Raw genomic sequence first — 23,607 nt, 5'->3', positions numbered from 1 at the left:
TCCTATCCTTAGGTTGCTCTAGATCCAACCATCTTACATCCTTATCTGTCTGCAGGCTTCCCTCAGGGCCACACGCTCCCTCCCTCCCTCTTCCCCAAGGGTGGATTCCCTTTCTTTGACATGTCTAGTCCCCAACTAGTGTGACTCATTCCCCCTTCATAATTGTCTAAGTTCAGTCTACTTAAGGACAAGGCTTTGTGCTCTAGACTAAATGGATATTCTCCTTCGCTTCATGATTAAAATACTAGGGTTTGCCCCCCCCACCCCACCACCCCTCGGCTTCCATATTTGCTATCTTCCTTTAATTCTTGATTGGCCTTATCGATTCTGTCTCCGACACTTCCTATATCAAAGTTTTCTTCTTCCAACACTACTCTAGATGCCCCTGATGTTGCTCCCTTTAACGGGAGGAACTCTTCTATTCTATCCCATTGTATTGCTGGGCTTGGCTCTACTGGTTCCTTACGAACAAGGCTAATATCAAAGTCCCGCTGTCTCCTTTTTCATTCCAATTCCTCATCTAATTCTCTTTGTTTTCTCACCTCCTTTCTAATGGTCTCCTCCGCTTGCCTTCGTTCTTCCCTCCTCACTCCTGCCCTTTCTTCTTCTTCTCTTCGCGTCAGATTTGTCCTTCTCCCCATTCCATCTCTTAATCTCCCTTTTTATTTATTTCGATGTATTCGATTTCTCACTCTTATCTCCTTTATCGTGTATGATAAAGATCTCCTTTCTCTTATTCTCCTCTGGACCATCATCACTGCTATAAGCAGGCAGTTCGTATATCTGATTACTATACCCTGTCTTCACTTAGTTCCTTTAAAGGATACAATCCTACTTCTTCCGCACTAGCGCATTTCTCTTCAGACGAGGTAAGGGGAGCTGAAGGCTCAACACCTTCCTCCTTTCGCTGACTAAGCATCCACTCCACAGGTGGTGCATCTTGCCTCACTTCCTGATGCATATTCCAGAGCTCTAGAATAGCTAACCTTTTCTCTAATTGTTTCCCCGTGTATACCATGTGCAAGTATGTGGTCATGTATTGCAGTACTGTTTTGACAGTGATTCCCCCTTGTGGCCACGGCATGGACATCTTATCTGCTGTGCCTTTCACCCATTCCGCACTATACTTTTTGAGCTTGGGCCTGTGCTTTCGCAGTGTCTTGCATAAGAGGAATGCCTCCCATTTTGACAAGTCTCAGTTGACCGCCGATACTTACCAGATTGTATGAAATACTTTCACCACTTTTTCAATACTTTTAAAACAACAAATATGAGCGTGCCCCAACAATCGCTGCTTAGACCTCTACTTTTTCACTTATCTATGTCCATCACTGGATTGGTACTAACCGCTTCACTAAATAGCCACTATAACTCCTTAACTTTGTCTCAATTCCTTCACAACTTTTATAACTTCTCAACACATAATACACAGACAGACTAGTCTACTTTACACGTTGAATACCCGTGATCACCATTTCTCTCCCCGCCTATAATCAATTACCCCCGCCTATAATCAATTACCCGGTCACAGGGTGTAAATCGTCTCCTTATGCAAACCTGTTTGCACGTGGCCTATTTGACTCTCACTGGCGTGCGAGACGATTTCTTCTGGACTCCCTTGAGTCAGGCTTCTAGATGCTACTATCTCTCTTTTCACACAATATTTCCTGTTACTTAAATTTACCACAACCATGTCCCCTTAATTTGCCATTCCCCTTAGTCTACTCACCATTCGTTCGTCAAACAACTTAAGGTCTTCGGTATCGTCTCCTCCTCCAACCGACCACTTTCGCCTTCCGTCCACAGAGCCCCTGTGGAAACCAGGTAGGGATTTCGGGAAAAGAGAGACCCTACCCATCTCGGTTCTAGATTTTTGGCTGCTCTCCAGAGGGAACCCTGCAAACTTTCGGCTAGATTGCGGTGGATGCCCGATCGTCTGATAACCTGGAGGCAAACTGGTTTGGATCTTTTAGAACCATCCTCTGCTACCATGTGAACATAAGGTCCTTTGGTTAGCATATCATGCAGTGGATGGGAAGCAGAGTAACTCTTACACCAAATAATAGAGCCAACTCAGGAAGATGACAAGTTTGTCTGTTTTAATGTCAATTGTCTAAAACAGGAAGTTACAACGGACATCAACAGACATCGCAGAGCATTCTCTCAAAGCATTTCATTAAAAAAATCATACTTATGTATAGTAAATATTTGTTATACGTGATGTCATAATACGTGGAAAAATAAGAAAAACCTACAGTGGGTTTTCTATAAGGGGTTGGGTTGTGATTGGACATCTACGGTCAGGCGAACAAATCATGCCCACCCCTATTGCAAATCATCTTCATCAATTATTAGATACACGGTACATCATTGGCTCTCAACCTATAAGGCTCTTCGTTCTAGGACCCTCTACAATTGGTTGGCAGGCTTGTGCCAGTCTGGAAAATTCGGCTCACTAGCAGCACGTAAGCTCATACACTAGGTGTCAGGAGGTGGACTTGGCTGTACCTTCTCGCCCATCATCTCTCATCACCCATGCCTCCTGCCACGGAGCTTGTCTTTGAACTTGGCCTTGAAAGTATCCTTGCCTCTGAGAATATTGGGGAGAGCGGGCACGCGCTATCATAGTTCTGGAACTGCATGCCCAACTTCTATTTCCATCTTTGGCTCATGTGACAGGAGACCGCAATTTGGCCCATTTTGCAGCATTATTTTAACCCCTTAAGTGCACAGCTACTATGCAAGTCTATGCAAAAAGGACGAGCATACTCGTCCTTGGCACTTAAGGTTAAATGAATAAAACTTGGCACTCATGGTGTTCTTTCTTTGCACCTTAACAAGGGATGATTCAGCATCTCACATCCACTAACTTTAAGGATAGATAACCAGTCTTGGCTGCTTCAGCCTTGACACCAGGCCAGACAGCCCTTCCAGATGCATCCACGATCTTGGCTATTTCTTTGCTGCAACACAGTCCTCGGCTCTTCTCTCCATGGTTTTGAACTTACTAAAGTTGTGCCACTGATGTCCAGCTTCTATATAATGGCGGCTCGGCCTGCAGTCTATTCACTATGCATAGCCAGCTTCTAACATCACTTAGTGTACATGCATTACTGCATCTGTACAGTTACTGAACAATTTGCATTTTCTGAAGTGCTCTTCACACGTGCAATCTTCTTTTCGCATATGAAATTTCACTCAATTCTTTACTTAAGTCATCAGTTTCTATAAGGTCCATACACTCTTCTTCAGACAGTCATCTTCGTGTGCCACGCTCGTTTCTTGTGAAGTCACCAACTCCTTGTCTTGCTCTTTTCATCTCTCTTCAGAGACTTCCTCCACGAGATTGTCATCTCTTCGGGAATACATCCGATAGGGTTTTCTTAGTGGATACCTTCTCTCAAAGACCTGCGGCAGAATGGTCACAACTGCTGTGTCAAGCATGGCACCATTTCAGGCTTACAGCATATAGGTGCGACGGGGGTGGGGATTACTGCAGAGACATTTGGCTGCTCCTCTACAAAAGGCTTCCTATTGTCTCCCAGAATTTGAAGCCGTCCCCTAGGCAGCCTTCCTCCTGACCCAACAACGAAGCATAAAGAGGACATTTTTAATTCTTTAAAAAAATATATAATCTTTATTTATTGAGTGCTTGGCGTCACACATACATGAATAGAGACTGCATCATCAGTTGTAAATACATTACATTTTAATCTTAAAAGTTGGCTATACATAGCCATAATGTGATCTTGTATGAGCAAGGCTTGGCCCGCTGGCCGCGTAACGAGTCTGGTTAAGAGGACAGAGATGTATCAGTCAATTGGCGGGGTGTGGGGATTCTGTGCCTGTATTTGAGGTGATGACAGGTAATTGCGGAAAAGGTGCCATATGTCTCTAGGCCTGCAATTCAAGGGCTGCAGTAGGGACCATCGTTCTTCCATATTTGACGCCCATGTGACGGCCCGTAGCCACTGTACCACAGTGGGGCATGTGGGGCGAAGCCACAACAACAGTATATTTAAAATTGCCTAGCATACTTGCTTGCGTAGGCCGCATCGTAGTTAGGCAAGTCTGGAATAGACAGTTCAGTGGGTCGGTTCTATAGTACAATTAAACATTTCGGACTATCACAGACCCCTTATACTCCCCCAGTTTTGGGCAGCTCCAGAGCATGTGAAGATATCCCACCCCCTCAGTTTGACATCTAGGGCACAAATCAGAGTGGGCATGTGAGAACAGGTGTAGCCTGGCTGGGGTGTAATGGAACCTGTGCAGCACCTTAAATTGTATTAGCCTAAATCTAGAATTGGAGGATACCGCACAAGTCTGTAGGCACAGAATCACTAATATCGTCAGTGATGTTCATTTCAAGATCCCTAGCCAAGGTCCCCGGGGTTTAGCCAGGGGTTTGTTGTTGCTGTTCTGCAACATATTGTACAGCGTGGCCACCCTTCCCTGTGTGGCAGTCCCTTCCATGTGGAGACCCCGTGTGCCATAGCCACGCTGGATGCAGTAAAGGCGTGTGACTCAGTAAGATGGGAATGGCTATATGCGGCACTGCACAAGTTTGGTTTTGAACGGATATATATTAGGTGGGTTGAGCTAGTGCATGTTAAACCGATTGCAAGAGTCAAAATGGGTAGATACATCTCGGAGGCATGGGAATTGGGAAAGGGTACCACACAGAGCTGCCCATTAGCCCCACTGCTCTACGTCCTTGCCATGTAACCAATTGCGCAGTACCTTCGAGTGGAATCCATGGGAGGCAGGCATAGAGATAGACAGTCAGACATCTGATTTTGCTGTATGTGGATGACATGTTAGTATACATTCCGAACCCGGAAGAAAAAGTTAAGAGCTGCTGTTAGAGGCCCTCGCGCTATTTGCAAAACTGTCAGGGATCACAATCAGCAAAGATAAGTCAGCCCTGTTTTCAATAGCGGGACTGCACAGGAGTCAACGTGTACCACGACCCAACAGAGGAATAATATGCACAACACGCAGAAGGCCGTGGAGAACATAAAAGGCTCCATGAGGTTTTGGGCCAAGTTGCCCCTCTCATTGCTGAAAATGGTAGCACTGCCGAGACTGTTACACTACTTTATAAACGTCCCGTTCTATATATCAAAAACCTACTTTAAACATTAGACAGCATGTGGCTAAACGGCAGGAATAGGATTGCACTATCAACGCTACATAGACCATATGATGAAGGCCGAGTAAGGATCCAACACTTTGAATTGTACTACATAACGCGACAGCTGCAATTTGTAGTGGATTGGCGAACGGATGACCCGATATCTGATTTTTCAATCCTGCAACCCATGGGATAGAGCTATTATTTGAAGGAAGTGGTTTGGATTATGAAGCCCAGGGTGGGCCACACATCGCAGTTCATGACCCTAGGGGTAAGAATGTGGGATACGGTGCTGCAGCAGTAGGGCTCACGGACCCGTTCTCGATCCAGATCCCTTTGGCCTCAGTGGCAGCCTCCATAGCGCAAGCGAGACAGAGAATAAGAATGCACTGGGAATCCAATGGGGTTACTACAATGGGAGATTTACTGCTGGATACCTCCTTCATACCCTTTGTAGACTTAGCTGAACACACAGGTTTGCACAGAGGTCAATATTCATTGTACAATACCATAAGGAGAGATATTGTGCAGATGGCCCATGTTCAGTGAACTTAAAGACAGGCAGGCCATATCGGAGGGAGGACACACCATATACCGCATATATGACTTTCTGTTGGCTAATAGTTCTCACACCCCCTGGCGGTAAGGGGCAGGTGGGAGGAGGAGTTGGGGGTCCCCTTAACAGATGCGCAATGGATAGATACACTGGGTTACCATAAGAGAGTGTTGCAGAATGCAAGACTGCAGCTGATACAACTGTTGATAGCACAGGGCATATCTGACGCCCCAGAGAATTTCGATGTTTCCAGGCGCAGTGACATGTGTAGAGTGACCGAAGCAGGGATATTACATGTGTTCTGGGCGTGTCCGATGGTGGGACTATATTGGCAAGAGGTGGCGGGCAGGATGGGTAGAGGGGGGTAGAGCAGGACATACTGACCCCGGGGCATGCTTGCTTGGCCGCTTTCCATGTCCTAAAAGTACAAGCCACAAGTTGAAGGATTTGGTATACATACTGGCCAAATGTAGAATTGCCATGGCGTGAAAGTCACCCAAAGGCCCAGACGTGCAGAACTGGTGGCGGGATCTGAAGAAATGGGCAAGGGCGTATGGAGGGGGTGGCACAGCAAAGTCCTACAGAGATCACGGGAGGAATAATGTAGTGGGAGATCCTCATACAAACCCTGTTTGCTAAAGAAGCCGGAAGCACAACCGAGGTGGACAATCCCCAATAACAGGTCGGAGGCAACCTAACTTGAAAGGATAGTAAAGCATTGAAATACTGTAAGTGCTTGAAGCAAGTTTGGAGATGGGATTAGGGTGGAAGAGGGGTGGGGGAAAAGTTGGGGATAGAGGTCATGAAGCAGAACGATGAGTATGTTAACTCTGTATAAAGCAGTGCTGTGATAAAGGTTTGTCTTTTGTAAGTAAAATAAATAAAACATTTTCAAATAAAATAAGCATCATCATAGTAAAGAAGATGCCTGTGCATCCGCAGATTTGTAAATGTTTTAAGTTCTTCACTAGGTGCATGCACCTTATCACCATGAGATGTTGACATTAGCAACTCAGACAGCGTAGTCAAGACTTCCAGGCAACCTTTGGCGCACATAAGCCCCTTCACTAGTTCTAGTTTAATGCAATAGCCCTCACAGAAGTGCCCATCCTCAAGATCAATTAGCATTTTGTAAAAACCAGTCACAATGGCGGCCATTTCATTCACAGTCAGGAGGCCTGCTCTGCTATAGCTATATTAAAATGCTCCACTAGCTTCTTGAACTGGCGTGACAGAAGGAGTATGGTCTTCAGGACATAGGAATATTTTTAATTAACAAAGTGCCCTTATCTAGCCAACAGAATGTCACAATGCATCTTGTTCAAACACAATATGATAAAGATATTTGTTTTATAAGGTTAGTGAACAAAGAATTGTATTTAGTCAAATTCCTTACCAATGTTATACATCCAGAGAGGAGTCTTCCCTTGGGTGAATCCAGAATCTAGCATCCCACCAAACACATAAAGGACCCCCTGAAAGTACAAAAAATGACTGTCACTTGGGCATTTTTCCCCTACCTTCCCAGACACAAGCCTCTTGCATAGACAACTGCTTCTGAGAAACATTCATACACTACAAAATAATTCACACAGACAATTTAAGATCTTCAAATTAAATGTCTTCATACTTTACTTCAGAGTGCTGATCTAACATGGCACTGTAATCTTGACTATTTCCCCACATTGGAGAACATGTAACACATTTGTCACCAGCCCTAGAGATAAGGGGAGTATCTGCCACTTCTATTTTCTAAAATAGGCAAATATTCCATAAAAATAAAATTAGGGAGTATAAATACTTGCAACAAAAATGGGAAACATCAGAGCACAGTAAACATAGTGCCACAGAAAGAAGCTCTATTATTATTACTTCCTAATCTGAAAAGGAAAAGATTGACCTTTTCATATGCATGAATAACTTGCTGCAAAAACATATTTCTTACAGAACATTTCTGTTTCACAGGTAAAATATTTGTACTCGCTTATTAAATACTCCCACTGGGATTGGGACTGTCACCAATCCACATTCATTTCTCATAAACTGTACTATGGTCAAACAAATGATTTTTTGTATTGCTTTGTGATATAGCTTACAAACCAAACCTTTCAGATAATTACATATTTTAATAACTAACCATAAAATAGTAATAGATAAAGTACAATATTGATATATGTCAGAAAGCGACAATAACAACCTTTCAATAATTCATTGTAGGTTAATAAAGAAGTGCTGGATTAATGTAAATCAGGAATCAAAAGTAGCACAAACCCAATAGCTCAAATCAGTGAAATGTGACCAAAAACAAATTATAACACTCTAGCCAAAACCACACAACATCTAGCTAGTATGAGTTACTTGCAGTTTATGCACACTTAATCCAGAAAGCTCTGTACTCCCAAAGTGAGTAGCATGGTTGCCAAATAAACTGTGGCATAAACATTGCCAAAACTGTAGGTATCTAATTCTAAAGACAGACAGGTGTTCTAATGCGGCCCAGGTCATGGACCCAATGCGCCTCAATGATAACTGCTGAGCAGCAGGTTCTCAGCTGGGTAGCAGCAACATTTCCTCAAGCATTTGCTGCTAACAATTGAAATGTTTCATAATTAATAATACAGGAATTATCAAAAGCCGGTAGCACGCATAGGCTAGTTACCTGCATCACTGGTTCTGAAATGTTATGCATGTTCATTGACGTGCACAATGATGTAATCTAACAGTTATGTTACAATTCGAAAACCTCTGAAAAACGAACAGGTAGGAGGCAAAGAAGGGAGTTTTTTACTGGAACATCCATTTTGTGGGCTAAGGCAAATCCATGATATGTAATACAATGACTGTAGTATTCAAGGACGGCACCATTAACTATCTGTTCAGGGAATGGGTTCGATCAAACATCTATAGGATCTAGGGAAATATCCACAAACAATAAGGCGAATAGTGTCATGGATGGGTTCATGCAAAGTGGCGTTTCCTCCAGGTGTCTAACACCTTCGAAGACCAGTTCTTAACCTATTCGTATCCGTTTTGTTCCTTAAAGGCACACCCTATTCTACAAAGACGATGTCCAAATGATGTGGTCAACAGAAAGTGCCAAACCCTAATCTTAGCAAGTCTTAACTTCCTGGCTACACTAAGTATTAAAAAAAGAAATGTCCCAAGGTTCGGCCAACAAAAGCATTCACAAATCCTATGACAGATACACTGTACTGTGAAGGCTCTTACAGGGTTAACTCATTTGAGACTAGAAAAAACAAGAGGGGGGGAATGTTCGCCAGCTACTTAAAGTGGTTATGCCCACAGCAATAGTCTTTAAAATTAAAAAAGGGGGAGGCAGTGCGAGAAACCCAAGGGTATTCTCACTCCTGCTCCCCTTGGATCCTCGGCGCAGGTGGCCAGGGAAAGGCCATCACTCTGGGATACCGACCATGGGGGTGGAGAAGCGAGGGATGATCACCTGGGTGGAGGGTCCTTGGGGACTGGGAGTGGGGTGCCCTTTGGCGAGACATAGTACCCCCTTTCCCTATTGACGACCAACCCAAATTTTCCCCCACCTTCATGGGCTGTTATAAGCCAGTTCCCCTCATTTTTCCCAAATATGACACTTGACAGTACTGGGACGAAGGTCACAAAGAGTAATGAAGATTACACCTTTTCACCGCTTTAGTACTGGGACGAAGAAGATGCCTACCAAGAGCTTTGAGGGTCAGGCATGACTGAACATCCACACCTGTAGCTTGTCAAGGGGCTGCAGGTGTATAAATGAAGGAGAGAAAGAGAGAAAGCGAGAAAGACCAAGCTAGGATGCATGCAACTATCCCAGTGGACTTGGGAGACCTGAGGTGAATGGGATGGGCTGTATAATTTCCCCAAGCCTGGGAACCTTCATACCCCACAGCGAGCCGCAGGAGCTGCTGAGGAGCCGGAGCAGAGAGGACCATGCCTGCATGCCGACAGAAGCATTGAAGCTGCTGGAGAGAGGCACACGGCTGGCAAGCGGGGCTCGCGCCGGTAAGGTTTCCCAGCTTCAGAAGCAGAAGGGAAGTCATGGGAACTACCGGAGAAGCACAGAAGACTGGTGAGTGTCGGGAGGGCACAGAGACTCTGGGCGCTCCAAAAGGGCAGCGAGTTAACAACAGTCCGTAATACTTATTGAATACCAAAACTAAAGGGAAACTTAACATTGAAACCAAAAGGCAAATATTGAATATCAAACTGAATAGAATCTTAAACCTGAACAATAAAAGTGCACATTAAACAGCCAAACAGTAAATTATTATAAGTGAATGTAATGCGTCAAGGCCACAGCTTGGCAGGTGGTGTGCAGGGCCACAAGGACTAATAAGGAGATGCAAGAGAAGTCCAAGAATATCCATAAAGCCAAGAGGCTAATAAAATGAACTAAGCGAAGGTGACTTGGTGCACAGGAGCAAGTACCAAGGAATCTGTGTGTGTGCATGCTGAGTGGTCCCGGGGCCGGGTTGAGCCACCGGCAATGGGTGGACCGTGCAGTCTAACAACTATGCCTAGACCAGAGGGCCCTGCATGGTGAAATAGAAGGACACCGAGCAACAGCCTAATAAAACTGCTGCATGCGAACTGGTGCAGTGAGCCAGAAAAAAAGATCAGGTTGACCTGGTGTTTTGTTAAGACTTTTTTGGAAAGACTGTAAAAAGTATAAGTGGCAGAGTTAAAGTCTTGGGGAAAGGTGTTGGATTGTGCCGTTTGAAACTTGGGGAAAGGAACCCCAAGGTTTGGTTTTGAACTGTATCACTTTGAGCTGGAGAAAGGTAATTTTGAGACTTTCATGGAACTTTCTTGTACATGAGGAACGGGAGCTGAAGGAAAGCTGTGAGCTGGAAGAGGCTCAGAACTTTGAGTTGAATTCCATTTCTTTTGACTTTGACATCCCTACACATTGGGTTGAATTCTATTTCTTTTGACTTTGATATCCCTACACATTGGTCAATTTTAATTGCGAGGGCAAAGATAGGTTTTGGACACAGACAGACTTTTAGTCCTAATCCTTTCTAGAGCCCTCATTTTATCAAAACTTGATTATTGTAATGCTCTCTACATAGGGGCAAACAAACAAACTATTAACAGATTACAAGTGCTACAAAATAATGCTCTCAGGGCTGCCTTAAGCATCCCCAAAAGAGCACACATTTCCGAAATAAGAAGGAAACACAAATGGCTTTCCACCCAAGAAAAAATCAATCTCAAATCGGCTTCCCTCATCCACAAATGCTTAAATAACAAAGCCCCTCGCTACCTCACAGAACGATTCATCAGAAAAAAACGTCATCAGACCACCGAGAACAGCCAACCCTAACTGTCTTCAAGTACCAAGATTCAAACTCTCTACCATTGGAGAGTCCATCTTCCCAGTCAGGGCAGCACAACTGTGGAACTACCTGCCACACACGCTCAGATCTGACCAGCCGTTTATCAAATTCAGAAAGAGTACAATTAAATGGCTCACAGAGAAAGATATGTAACCCACATTCTGCCACGTTGCTAACCTTGCTTTGTACTTTTGACTTAATTTTGTTAAATATGTAAATATCTGTAATGCACAACATATCTCCAATTATATGCTGCCATACTAATTCTATGTTGCTTACCATCAACCTGTAACCTTGTGGTAACTTGTCCTTACCTTTGCTCCTAAACTCTGTAAGTAAGCTGTAAGTTTTCTTTTACCTGCGCCCTGATACCTCTGGGTCCGGTGTGCACAACAAATAAATAAACAAGTTGAACTCTTTGACTCAGACATTCCTTGGTTATGTTCAGGTAGGGAAATCCCACTTTAGCATAGGACAAGTTAGACCTTCTACCATCATGACATTTCATTTAATAAATTATCTTATTTTGAACTTTGTCGGTTGTCTGTGTTTAACTTCATGAAGCTTTCACAGCAGGCAAACCCAAACAGTGGTTTTATTGAGCGATAATAGTGCTCATAAACCGTGATATGTTATAAAATGTCTCAGAGGGCAAAAGGGCTCCATGTATAGTTGTAAAAGGATTATTACCAAGTAGATCATCAAATGAGCATATGCTTTTACCTAGGCTTGTCCAGACATAGGAAGACAAGGACAGAGAAGGTTCGTAATATCCCTGCCTACCAGACAGGGTATTCCTAGTGCATGCTGGTGTGCCACCTGTATATCAGTTGATAAAATAAGAAGTGGTAAAGACATATTTGCATATTTGTTTATTTTTTTAGGGTTGGACAGCCATGTTCGGTTTGGTTTGAAGATGGACATGTGTCCATGTATGAATTCTGCTCCTTAGCCATGGATTCTGTGTTATGCAGAGCGTTTTGAAGAAATGTCATTTTTTGACCGGTGGCCAATGTAGGATTCTCAGTGGTGGTGTGATGTGTTCTCTCTTAGTGAGACTGAGGAGTAGTATTGCTTCTGCATTCTGTGTTCATTGTAATGTATTGATAAGGTAGTCTGGCATTCCGAGAAAGATGCTATTGGCATAGACTTTTCTTGACACGTTGAGAGAAATGACTGCCAGTGTTTTATGTGGGAAGGTGAAAAGGGGAAGTATCCGTTTGATTGTGTGTAGGTGGAAGAAGCATTACTGAGTTGACGTCTGGTTCCAGTGTTAAGTCATTGTCCATTAATATTCTGAGGTTTTTGACCACTGGATGGGTTCTGGTCGGTTTCGCAATAAAGTAGGCCATAGATTGTGGCAATGGTTTGGCAGGTCATTGGGCGCGATCATGATTAATGTTTTGGCTGGGTTGAGTTTAAGGCGGTCGATACTCATCCAATGATTTATTTCTGTGAGGCAGTTCGTAAGGGTTGGGTTTTGTTCTTCGCTAGCATTGATTTTGTAGATGATTTGTGTGTTGTCTGCGTAATTGTAGCATGGAAGTCCCTGTCTTTTGATGAGGTTGATGAGAGGGGTCATTTATATGTTGAATAGTAGTGGTGATAGACAGGTTCCTTGTGGTACTCTGCAAGTTGTTGTGCGGGAGGTTGAGTTGAAGGAGGTTAGCCAGGTTGTATCCATTTTTTCTGTCATTAAGGATTTTAGCCAAAGTAATGCTCTGTTGCAGATTCCTATATCTTCAATTCTGCCGATTTCAGATGTCCGTCTTGGATCCCCATAGGAATTGTCTTCATTGCCTCGGTGAGGGGCACGACAAGCAGTTGATGCCTCTTGTCAGTTGATGCATCTCACAGCGCTTCATGAACAGGAGGCAAAGCTGTTAACCTTTCTCCACAAGGAGAAAGATGACAAGCGGACTGGTTCGAGGTAACCCGGTGCTGCTCATCGCACCGAAGAACGGTCAGCATGGACAAAAAGAAAAAAGCACTGCAAGAGGTCTTGTTCACTTCGAGGTTCTTCAAAGCACCATTCTTCTTCCAAGTCGGTCCAGCAACGGCATTCACCTCGAACCTAAACAATACTCAAAGCGGAAATGTGGGGGCAACAACGTTCTCCAGTATATCGCCAAGACTTTGGAACTTGCACCCAAAGGAAATACAAACAACAGAAGATATGCTAAAAACATGGCTATTTGACTCACTGAGCCAAATGGGAAACATCATCAAAGGGAAACTGCCAGTACATCACAAAAGAAACACCAAAAACAACTGAAACCTGATAAACTGAAACAGGGCCACCCAAAGAAATCTAGCATTCTACCAAATATCACCATAGAATAATATTAACTCAATGGATCAACATAAACTCGCACAAAAGGACCCAGACGACTCCCCACTAACCCTACTAAAAACTTTAACACTCTGCATACTCAAACACTGAAGAAATCACACTCGTACCTCTGCCGCAAAGAAAAGAAAAAAAGAAAAACGCCCAAACTAGACACAATCCAAAACACCCAACAGGAAAATAAACCAATTACACACAAATCATCTCATACACACGCATGCACCAACAACCACATAAAGTCTACCAGCTAAAAACAAAGCAGAACGCAGTCACTGGTTAAATCACAATAACATAACATTTGATGTCCACATTAGATGCAGGGTTTAAAACCCTGAAGATTTCCATGGATTCGGCATAATTTAAAAATAACGAGAAATGAGAAAACTTCCAAAGGAGTAATGTTCCTAAAGCGAGCAGAGTGAGCGGAAGAAAGGAACTGCGGTCACTGTACCTCTATATATACTGGTTCTGACATGTCCACCAGTGGGCTCAGAGGCGTCTGAGAAGCGGATGCAAAGCTTCGTTTTGCCTCCAACAGCTTCCGAAGAACAGCTACGCTGGGAGCTAGCTAACAAAAATAAGGAATCCGTGGAGGAAGGAATCCATTAGAAGTGGTGTCTTGTAGAACGTCCTTCTGCCAATAATGTTTGCATTGCCAAGTATGGCTCTGTAAAAAAACAAAAATGGGTGGCAAGGCTGATAGTTTGATAGCGGAAGAGGCAGATGCCGAAACATGTGCTGAGTACAGGTCAGAAGCACCCATTACCTAGAGGGTATGGATTCTCTGTATTCCAGGGAAGAATAAGGATGCTGTGATCGGTTATACACAAGGGAGACCTCAGGGTTGGGAGACCTATGATGGATGATGTGGGTGTTGATAGCAGCAAGAGAGGCTTGGTATCTGATTAGAAGACTGAGCCTTCTTGTGAAAGGGAGTGTGGTGCATCATTGAAGATTTTAGTGGAGAGGATGTTAGTGAGGGAGGAAGGAGGAAAAGAAGTGAGCCCAGGAAAGTCCTTGGATGCAAAGGTTGTAGTTGAGATTGAAAATCGTGAACATTGTGGAAAAGAGACAAGGGTATGCAAGTACACCAACTCCATGAGCAGATAGGTAGTTGTATCAGTTAATTCAGCAAGTGCATCAGTTAATTGAAGAGCCTGTTGTGAGCAGTGTCCTGAAAATCTGGTAGTCTTTTCCCAATGTGAAAATGGGTAGTAAGTCCCAGAGTTTGGTAGGCTGTAGGCAGAAAAAGAATCCCCTCAGCCTCTTTCTGCTGAAGCTAGCAACCCTTACTAGAGGGGCAATATTGCACCTTTGCATGCTCTATGGTGTGTAGTGCTGAAATTCCCTTATAAAAGAAAACTGACACTTTCTATGGTATGTGATGGGTGATGCAGTGGGTTTTGAAGTTTATTATTTTCTTGACGGGGAGCCAATGGGCAGTCTGCCAGGCAGGGGTAATATCACTTTTGGATCCCGACTATGGGGGTGGACACGCGAGGGAGGATCACCTGGGTAGGGGGTCCTCAGGGAGTGTGGGAGAAGCACCCAATGGCGAGACATGGTATCCCCCTTTTTCCTCAACCCACCCAACTCCTATCCCTGTTTATTTTAAGGGAAAATACAACTCCCATAACTCCACCCAACTTTGTCTTGACAGAAGTACTGCACCAAGGAAGATGAGGAATGAGGTCAGAAGGATTACCTCCACTGACTTGCATTGGACTTGTCCCTGTAAAGAGGCCAAGCAGAGTCAGGCGTGTAGCTCTAACAATGTACACTTGCCACTTATTAAGACTCACTGTGATAATAAAAAGGTGGCGCGCACAGGCACACTTTGAGCAAGGCTCGGTAAGAGAAGGAACAGCTCTTCTGAGACTAAGGCGAACCAGGCTGTGGGAATTGGAAGGCCAATGGGCTGATCAACAACTGAGAGGATCGAGAGAAACCAGGCAAGATTTTCAAGCTTTCGGGAAGCCATGAGTGTTCGACAAGCAGAGCCGAGCGAGCTGAGGAAATAAACCTTCAGAGTGCCAGGAAACGGCCTGCAACCCTCCTGGGTGAACGGCAGAGTTGGGGAGGAACAGCCTTGCACCGCAAATGAAAGATGAAGATGAAAGAAATGCATTTAACACAACCGGTCAGTTATCAGGGGCAACAAAAATCCAGTTGTTGTTAAAGGGAAGGAAACCGTGAAATGGAAAGTGGAAGTTTACGTGTGTGCCAACAAAACACAAATGAAGAGGATCATTGTTAGAAGTGAAGGATACAATGTAGCAGAGGGGTCCTGCGAGAGGAAGTCACACATTTGAAAGTCTCTGCGAAATGTTATGAACTTTTGAATTATATTGCGAACGTAGACCATAAGGTAATTACAGAAGTGTGGGAGCTGTGCGAAAGTGTGCGAAACTGTTCAGTCAGTGTATTCAAGGGAGTCCCAGTCCCTTATCAGCATATGTAATGTTACCAATTGAATATATTCTCGCAGTTCTCTGTTCATTTTATCACAAATAATGTTGTACAATTTCATTTATTTCTGTAAAAAAGGGTTAAACTGTGTTTAAAGGAAATTTCTATAATACAAAAATATCTGAAAACAGATAGCTAGTGTGTATTATTTCTCTCTTTCATTTTGCATGGGAAAAGGTTTAAACGTGGGTAGATTTTTAAACAGTGCAATTGTCATTTTAAAACAGATGTGTGCATGATTATATTCAGTATGGACAGTTGTGAGTGACTGTTTGTAGCATAGCTTGTTGGAGGTACATGAGCCAACGGGAAGAGAGACTCTTTGGACATAGTTCCATACCGTATATAAGGTAGTGGAAATTACCACAAAAATACCACAATAGCCCATGGTGACACACAACACTAACACTGAAAATGTGGTATCCCTAAAATGTAGGCCTGAGGTCTCTCTAGTGATCAATAAATATGTTGGGTATTTTGTGGATATTTGGGGCTTTGCGGTATTTTCTTACCGCCAAAATACCTTTAGCAATAATCACTCTCTGTATTCATATTGGATCACACATAACAATAATACATTGCATTATTTCAGAATTCAGACCTATTTAGATAATGCGCGCGATAATTTGCGTGGTTGGTTTATTTGTGGCCCCAATATCCAACATCCCTTGTTTTTATCTAGATTGTTCTTGATCACTAGAGAGACCTCAGGCCTACATTTTAGGGATACCACATTTTCAGTGTTAGTGTTGTGTGCCACCATGGGCTATTGTGGTATTTTTGTGGTAATTTCCACTACCTTATATACGGTAGGGAACTATGTCCAGAGAGTCTCTCTTCCCGTTGGTTCATGTACCTCCAACAGGCTATGCTACAGTCACTCACAACTGTCCATACTGAATATAATCATGCACACATCTGTTTTAAAATGACAATTGCACTGTTTAAAAATCTACCGACGTTTAAACCTTTTCCCATGCAAAATGAAAGAGAAATAATACACACTAGCTATCTGTTTTCAGATATTTTTCTATTATAGAAATTTCCTTTAAACACAGTGTAACCCTTTTTTTACAGAAATAAATGAAATGTACAACATTATTTGTGATAAAATGAACAGAGAACTGCGAGAATATATTCAATTGGTAACATTACATATGCTGATAAGGGACTGGGACTCCCTCGAATACACTGACTGAACAGTTTCGCACACTTTCGCACAGCTCCCACACTTCTGTAATTACCTTATCTGTTCAGCATGCGTTTTCTCCGGCTATTCTCTTTCTGAATTTGGCTCCCTTGAAGATTAACCCCAGTGAAAACAAGCGTCTGTCGTTCTCAAACCGGGGTTATTTCCTGGAATTCTCAGCTTTTGCAGCAGGAATGCTTCAGCCAGGAAACAGGTCCTTCTCCCAGCTCTGCCAGATCTCGATTGTTCTCCCCCTCTCCTCAAGCTTCCCCAGCAAAACTCTAATCACAGCCTCTAGCATGATACTTGCTATGACGCTGCTCCAATCAGAATCAATCATGTCATCTCCTCCCTCACTACACAATGGCTCATTTCTACAGTAAAAGTTTGTAACCAAACTGATTTCCGGTTCCTTCAAGCTCTTGGTTTCCTGTAGTTATGTGGATAGAGCAGCAGAGAAAAAAAAAATGAATGCGCGTTTAAAAGTTCACTTTCAGAGTAGGCCTAATTCTGCAGTGGAGACACATTTTTATTAGTGGGTTATGTTAAATGCAGTTTTATTAGTCAGGTTAGTTATTAATAAGGTTAGTTATTAATTTTCAAATGTGTCTCTTGCACCATAGACATTTCAGGTGAAAAATAGTGTGCATTTTTGAATGTGCACATGTGCTTTTAACTGTAAAAATAGATTTGCATCTTATATGTAAAAATCGTTTTTGACTGAATAGCCTGTCTTTACTTATATGTCCATGATACTCTGGCAACACATATAGCAATGCACCACACCCATGTGGTGGTGCTGCATCAAAAAAAATTGCTACCTGTGCAGTAGTGCTGTACTCTGTGCTGTAACACGCCAAATATCCTTACATACCCTCCTTTTGTTTTTAGAACTTGGCTACGATCCAAGCCAATTCCTAAAAACAACTTGTTCTTTTTTTTCTTTTAAAATGCATGTGTAGTGGGATATCTTTCTCTTCCTGACGCAGCTACTAAAATCAGTAACATTTTCATTTTTACTGATAGCACAATCAACCATCCACCCATGATTAGTACCAGGACAGCCAAACCCACTATTGAGCGTTTCCCCCAGGTTCCCCAATTAAATCTTTCCACTTCTATTATCCCCAGATTACTAATTGTAATATTGTTTTTTCTCAGATTCATTTTTATAACATGTCTTTCTTTGTGATTCAATAAATATTCCACATCCGGATCTATTGGAAAAGTATCCCTTTGAAAAAAAAAAAAAAGAATCGATATTTTCCACTTGGCTTTCCCAAACATCATTTGTTACATGAAACAATGGTAACCCCCCCCCCAATTGACACAATTGTATCCTTTGGAACCTGTAAATAAAAAACATTATATTTCACCTGTTTAACCACATATGTTCCATGGTTTAAATGTACTACCGTCATGTTCTTTAAACAGGTGCTGACCAACCATTTACCTCTGACCATCTTATCCTGTGCCATTTCTTCACTCCCCATATTGCTAATAATCACTTCACATCCTTCTGATATACTTGGGTCAGATTTCAAACCACAAATAGCATCTGTGGCACCAGGAACAAATGGTTTACCTGGACACATATAATTTTGTTCTTTAAATTTGACGCATGTTTCCAGGTTTGGTATTAAATAAACTTCAGGTTCCCATGACTGAAATGCCACCACTTCTGGAGTCGTTTGATAAATAAGTTCAGGGGCTACATATGGGATGCATAGCAACAATCCGATCTCTAGTCTTTCCAAGTCCACATATAACGGCATTGCATTACCCATTTCGAATGCAATTTTTACCTGTATTATATCAATTTCCCGCCTGGTCAATCTTTCTATCATTTGACGAATAATATCCTGCGAAACAAAATACAAGGGGATATGTCCTTGAATCAATTGTGAAACTGCAGTTTGAACTTCTCTCATATAATTCGTTAATAGTCTATCATCAGGGCTCATTGTGTTCAATATTTCATTTAAAGTTCTGTCATGCTTAAGTATTATTTTAGTCGCCCGTTGCATTACATCCGCTTGTTCATTTAGGATGATTGCAGTTTCATTTATGAATCTTACTTGTTCATCCAGTCCCCCTCTAATTCCATCTAATGTTTTTTGTATTATTTCTAGGTCAATACTCAGTTGTTGCGCTTTAGTACTCGGTGTTCCTACCGAAATAGAATTGGCTGTTGATATTGTGGTACCCATCAAGGCTCCAACTATAGACATACCAATGATATCGCAAGCATCACTGCACCTCTCTTTCCTCTCCTCTTCTTAATGTCTGCTGAATTCACAAATGCATTAATATATCTCTTATTGACTGCTTAGTGTCCTCTTTTCTTATTTCCAGCCACTCTTTAGTCTGTTCAATCTTAATTCCGGTATTGTTCAAATGTTTTTCAATCAAAATCTCAGGATTCAATGGTATGTATATATTTTGGAAAATCATCCTTCTATCACTCATGATGAATCCTGGTGCCTCTTCCACCGCGATAACAGATGCTGGTCCAGGTTCAATGACAACCTGTGCTTCTGAATTCTTGAAGATCCCTCCAAATATCATCATCATTAACCATATCATCGGTATCATCTTCAATGCTGATCGCTTTGCAGCCTTGGTCTTCACCCCTCTTTGGGGCTTTCCCGGAATCCGTCCACGTGGGCTCCGGGACTCCATCGTCTCCCGTGGGCTCTGATCCCAGAACCTCCGACCAAATAATGTTAATTTTCTAAATCAAGTAGAAAAGAAACAAATTAAGTACATCGCACAATACTAACTTCACCCTTTTGCCAAAAATAAAACATGCTTGGTAAAAACATTTCGTTTTTTTTTTTCTGAAATTAAACACAAGTTAAAAAGAAAACAAGCACATATAAAACAGCATTCAATATTTAATACATTTTCTCTCTGCACACCAACCATGAACTTCCATTATATATATTTATTTTATAATTTATATTTTTACATATATTACAGTGTTTATGTGCCATTATAACAATCAACTTTTTAACTTCTTTGTCACTGCCTCCTGATTGTACCCATTTATTTTCTCTTTTTGTGTTCAAGGGACTTTATCTGTTTCTACATGCTCAAGCTGCCTGATCTCATGTCTGGGATGGCATGGTTTGATTTGATTTACATGGACGAACTGCTCTATTGACGTTTCACCTTCATTTTTCAAAATTTTATAAACTACAGGAGAGACCTTATCTATAATTCGAAATGGCCCCTGCCAGGCTGCTAGAAATTTAGAATTTTTCTGTTTACTTTTTCCAAAATGAAACTTGTACACCTGATCCCCTACACTGTATTCATTTACTGATGTCTTTTTGTCATAATAAGACTTTGCACTGTCAACAGCTCTTTCCAGATTTCTCTGCACAAAAGCAAATGCATGTTGCAAATGCCTCCTCAGTTCATCAATACATTCATGAACTGTGGAAGCAATCCACTTCGACATCAAACATACCACACTTAAAATATAACGGTTTCGCCTGCTCGACCTTTTTAAAGGACCTACATAGTCTATTTGCAAATCTGACCATGGGAGAGTTAGGCCTCTTTTCATCAATGGTGCTCTATGCATTGGTGAAGCAGGTTTAAATTGGGCGCATACTAGACATCCTCTAGTATATAATTCCACATCTTGGGACATATGTGGCCAGGAAGCATAATCTTTTAGTATTTCTAATGTTTTTTGTGAACCTCTATGGCCTGCAGTTATGGCATCATGTGCATGGTGTAGCATAAGCCCTCTGAATGAAAGGGGCACTACCCACTGTATTTGTCCTGTTATGGACTCTCTAATCATGAGTCCATCCTGTAATCTAATTCGTGTTTTGTTCATTAATAGCACCCTCAACTCTTCTTTTCCCATACAATCATTTTCTGTTAAAGAATTTTGTTCAGGATCTATCAAATGATTATAATAGATTCCCAAAATTCGATCATTCTTTTGTGCCTCAATCAAATCTTGGTCTGGCGTGTCATGACTCCACTGCACCACCGGTTGATCTGCCTCCTTTGGTGCTTTAGAACGTGTCACTGCATCAATTTGTATTTCACCCATTAAATGATCAATAGGTAGCAATTCTCCCATCACAGCCCCAATCTTAGCCAGGTGGTCTGCCTTATCATTTCCCTCCTTATCCTCTCCTGGTGTTTTTAAATGCCCACAAATTTTTCTCCAGTATATTGTTAAATTATTCTCCGACACCAATTTGTCTATGACTTGTATCATTTTTCCATGTTTAAGTGGCTTTTTGATGTATGTAACCATGCCTCTTGCTTTCCAACCAGGCAAATACTCCACAAAGCTATTCCGTGCATAGTCAGAATCAGACACCAGGACAATTTCACTGAACTTTTTATCAACTGCAGTAGCAATTGCTTTATAAATGGCTGCCAATTCCGCCACCTGACTGCTCCCATCTCCAATCCTCATCCCTATACTGGGGACGCCTTCACATTTCAACCAGACATTTCCTATTCCTGCCACTAATTGTTTATTAGTGTCATTTTCAATGTGAAAAGCACAACCATCCATATATACAGTTGGCAAATCCTTGCATGTTTTTTCATCAAAAGCTTTGTGTGGTGATTGTTCAAATTCCTGCAAACTAGTTTCCACTTCCATTTCATTTGGTATTTGTTCAGCTGCGCAGTCATGTAAGTCAGCTAACCCTTGAGCAATTGGGTTCTTTTTATTTTGTCCATATCTCACTTCTACGGGAAAACCTTGTAATGCCAGCGTCCATGAAGTGATTCTGGACTGCGCTAGATTACCTGATCTAATTCTTTTACTCTCTAAAAATTGCAAAGGTTGATGATTTGTTTCAATAATCACCTTTTCTCCCTGAACAATGGGGCGGAAATGTTGTAGCGCCCACACAGTGGTTGTTAGGGCCTTTTCACATTCATTAAATTTCATTTCAACTTGGGAAAATGCCTTACTTGCATAGGCAATGGTTTTGTGATTCAAATCGTGTTTTTGTGATAACACTGCTGACATACAATGTTCAGAAAAACCTATTTCTATAAAGAAATCCCTGTCCTTTATGGGGTATGCTAAACATGGTGCCCTTACAAGACATTCCTTTAATTTAGCCACTGCATCAGACTGCTCTTTTTCCCATTTCCAGGGAGTATTCAGTTTAAGCAGTTTAGTCAATGGTTGAGTGATTTCTGCATAATTTTCAATGAACTTTCTGTTATAGCCTGTCATCCCTAATAAACTTTTTACTCCTTTCACATTTTTAGGATCGTTTAACCTTTGTATGGCCTCTAGTTTCTTCTTTTGTGGATTTAGCCCATGTTCAGTCACTTCATGCCCTAGAAAGTTCACTTTTTTCTTGCACCATTGTGCTTTTTGCAAAGATACTTTGGCGCCTGCTTTCTGCAATTGGCCAAGTACATGTCTTATTTCATCAAAATGGCTTTTCAGGCTTTAATTTTTTATCAGGACATCGTCCACATAAACTATTGTTCCTCTTTTCGCTGCATCCGGCATGGCCTTTCTCAAAAATATGCCAAATTCACTCCCACTATTGATGTACCCGAACGGAGCTCTAAGCCAGGAATATTGAGTCCTGTCAAATGTAAAGGAAAATAAATGTTGTATCTCCTCTGCCAATGGCACGCACCAATATCCAGAGGTGAGATCTAATGTGGTAAATACATTTGAACCATGTACCTGAGCTAAGCCCTGATCAATGAATGGCAGTGGCCATCTAGATACTGGTACTCTTTTATTTAACTCTCTCAAGTCTGCACATAGCCGCCATTGACCATTTGGCTTTAACACACCTAAAATAGGTGTATTAGATGTGCTATGAATGGGCCTGATGATTCCCCGCGATTCCAAATTTTTAATAATCTCTGCCAATGATTCTAAACATGCCAGCGGTAGTCTATACTGGCGTACAAACACTGGATTTCTGCTACACCCTTCTGGTAGTGTGGCCACATGTAAATCAGTTAAACCACAATCATAAGCATCTTTTGCAAATACATCCTTAAACTCCATAAATATCTCCCTCAGATTGTCCCTATCCTCATTGATTTCACACGCATCCGCTAAGGAGATCTGCTCTTCTACCATTTTGGAAAATTCTGGAAAATTTTCTGGTAAGGGAATCTCAGCGCTTTCCTCTAACTGTGTGGCTGTGTCTTTTTGTAAAGCTGCCACTTTTAAATATTTTGGCATATCAGCTTCCACTTCAATGGGCTGATTTTCTGTTTGATTTTCATTTAAATTAAATATTATGCAATCCTCTTGATGGCAGCACACTGTCTCATTTGAATCATAAGGATACACAGAATGAATTTTAAATATTCCTTTGGGCTGAGAGTCCAGGTGTTCTGGCAACTCACCCTTGGCATCTACATACTTTTCAGGGATATTTCCAATCACCATGTTATTTAAATCTGCCGTATAATGTGATTTTTGTATGGCCATTCCTAATGGGGAGTTTTCCTCTAAATGAATATCCTGACAACCTTTATTATTTACCATAATTTTTACAGATCCTTCACCAATGTCTACCAACG

General features: G+C 42.0%; 1 protein-coding gene across 1 annotated transcript in view; it reads right to left on the bottom strand.

The window, feature by feature from the left end:
• Positions 1-23,607, bottom strand: part of LOC138489118 (leucine-zipper-like transcriptional regulator 1 homolog) — a 406,596-nt gene that overhangs the window by 195,688 nt on the left and 187,301 nt on the right. Inside the window, exon 4 of the mRNA XM_069616746.1 lies at positions 7,090-7,168. Within this exon, the coding sequence (XP_069472847.1) occupies positions 7,090-7,168 (79 nt within the window). The remainder of the gene's footprint in view (positions 1-7,089; positions 7,169-23,607) is intronic.

This window comes from Ambystoma mexicanum, chromosome 9, assembly GCF_040938575.1.
Source record: "Ambystoma mexicanum isolate Mex_15411 chromosome 9, UKY_AmexF1_1, whole genome shotgun sequence".
NCBI lineage: Eukaryota > Metazoa > Chordata > Amphibia > Caudata > Ambystomatidae > Ambystoma > Ambystoma mexicanum.
Note: the sequence above shows the minus strand (reverse complement) of the source record. Positions and strands in the feature narration are given on the sequence as shown.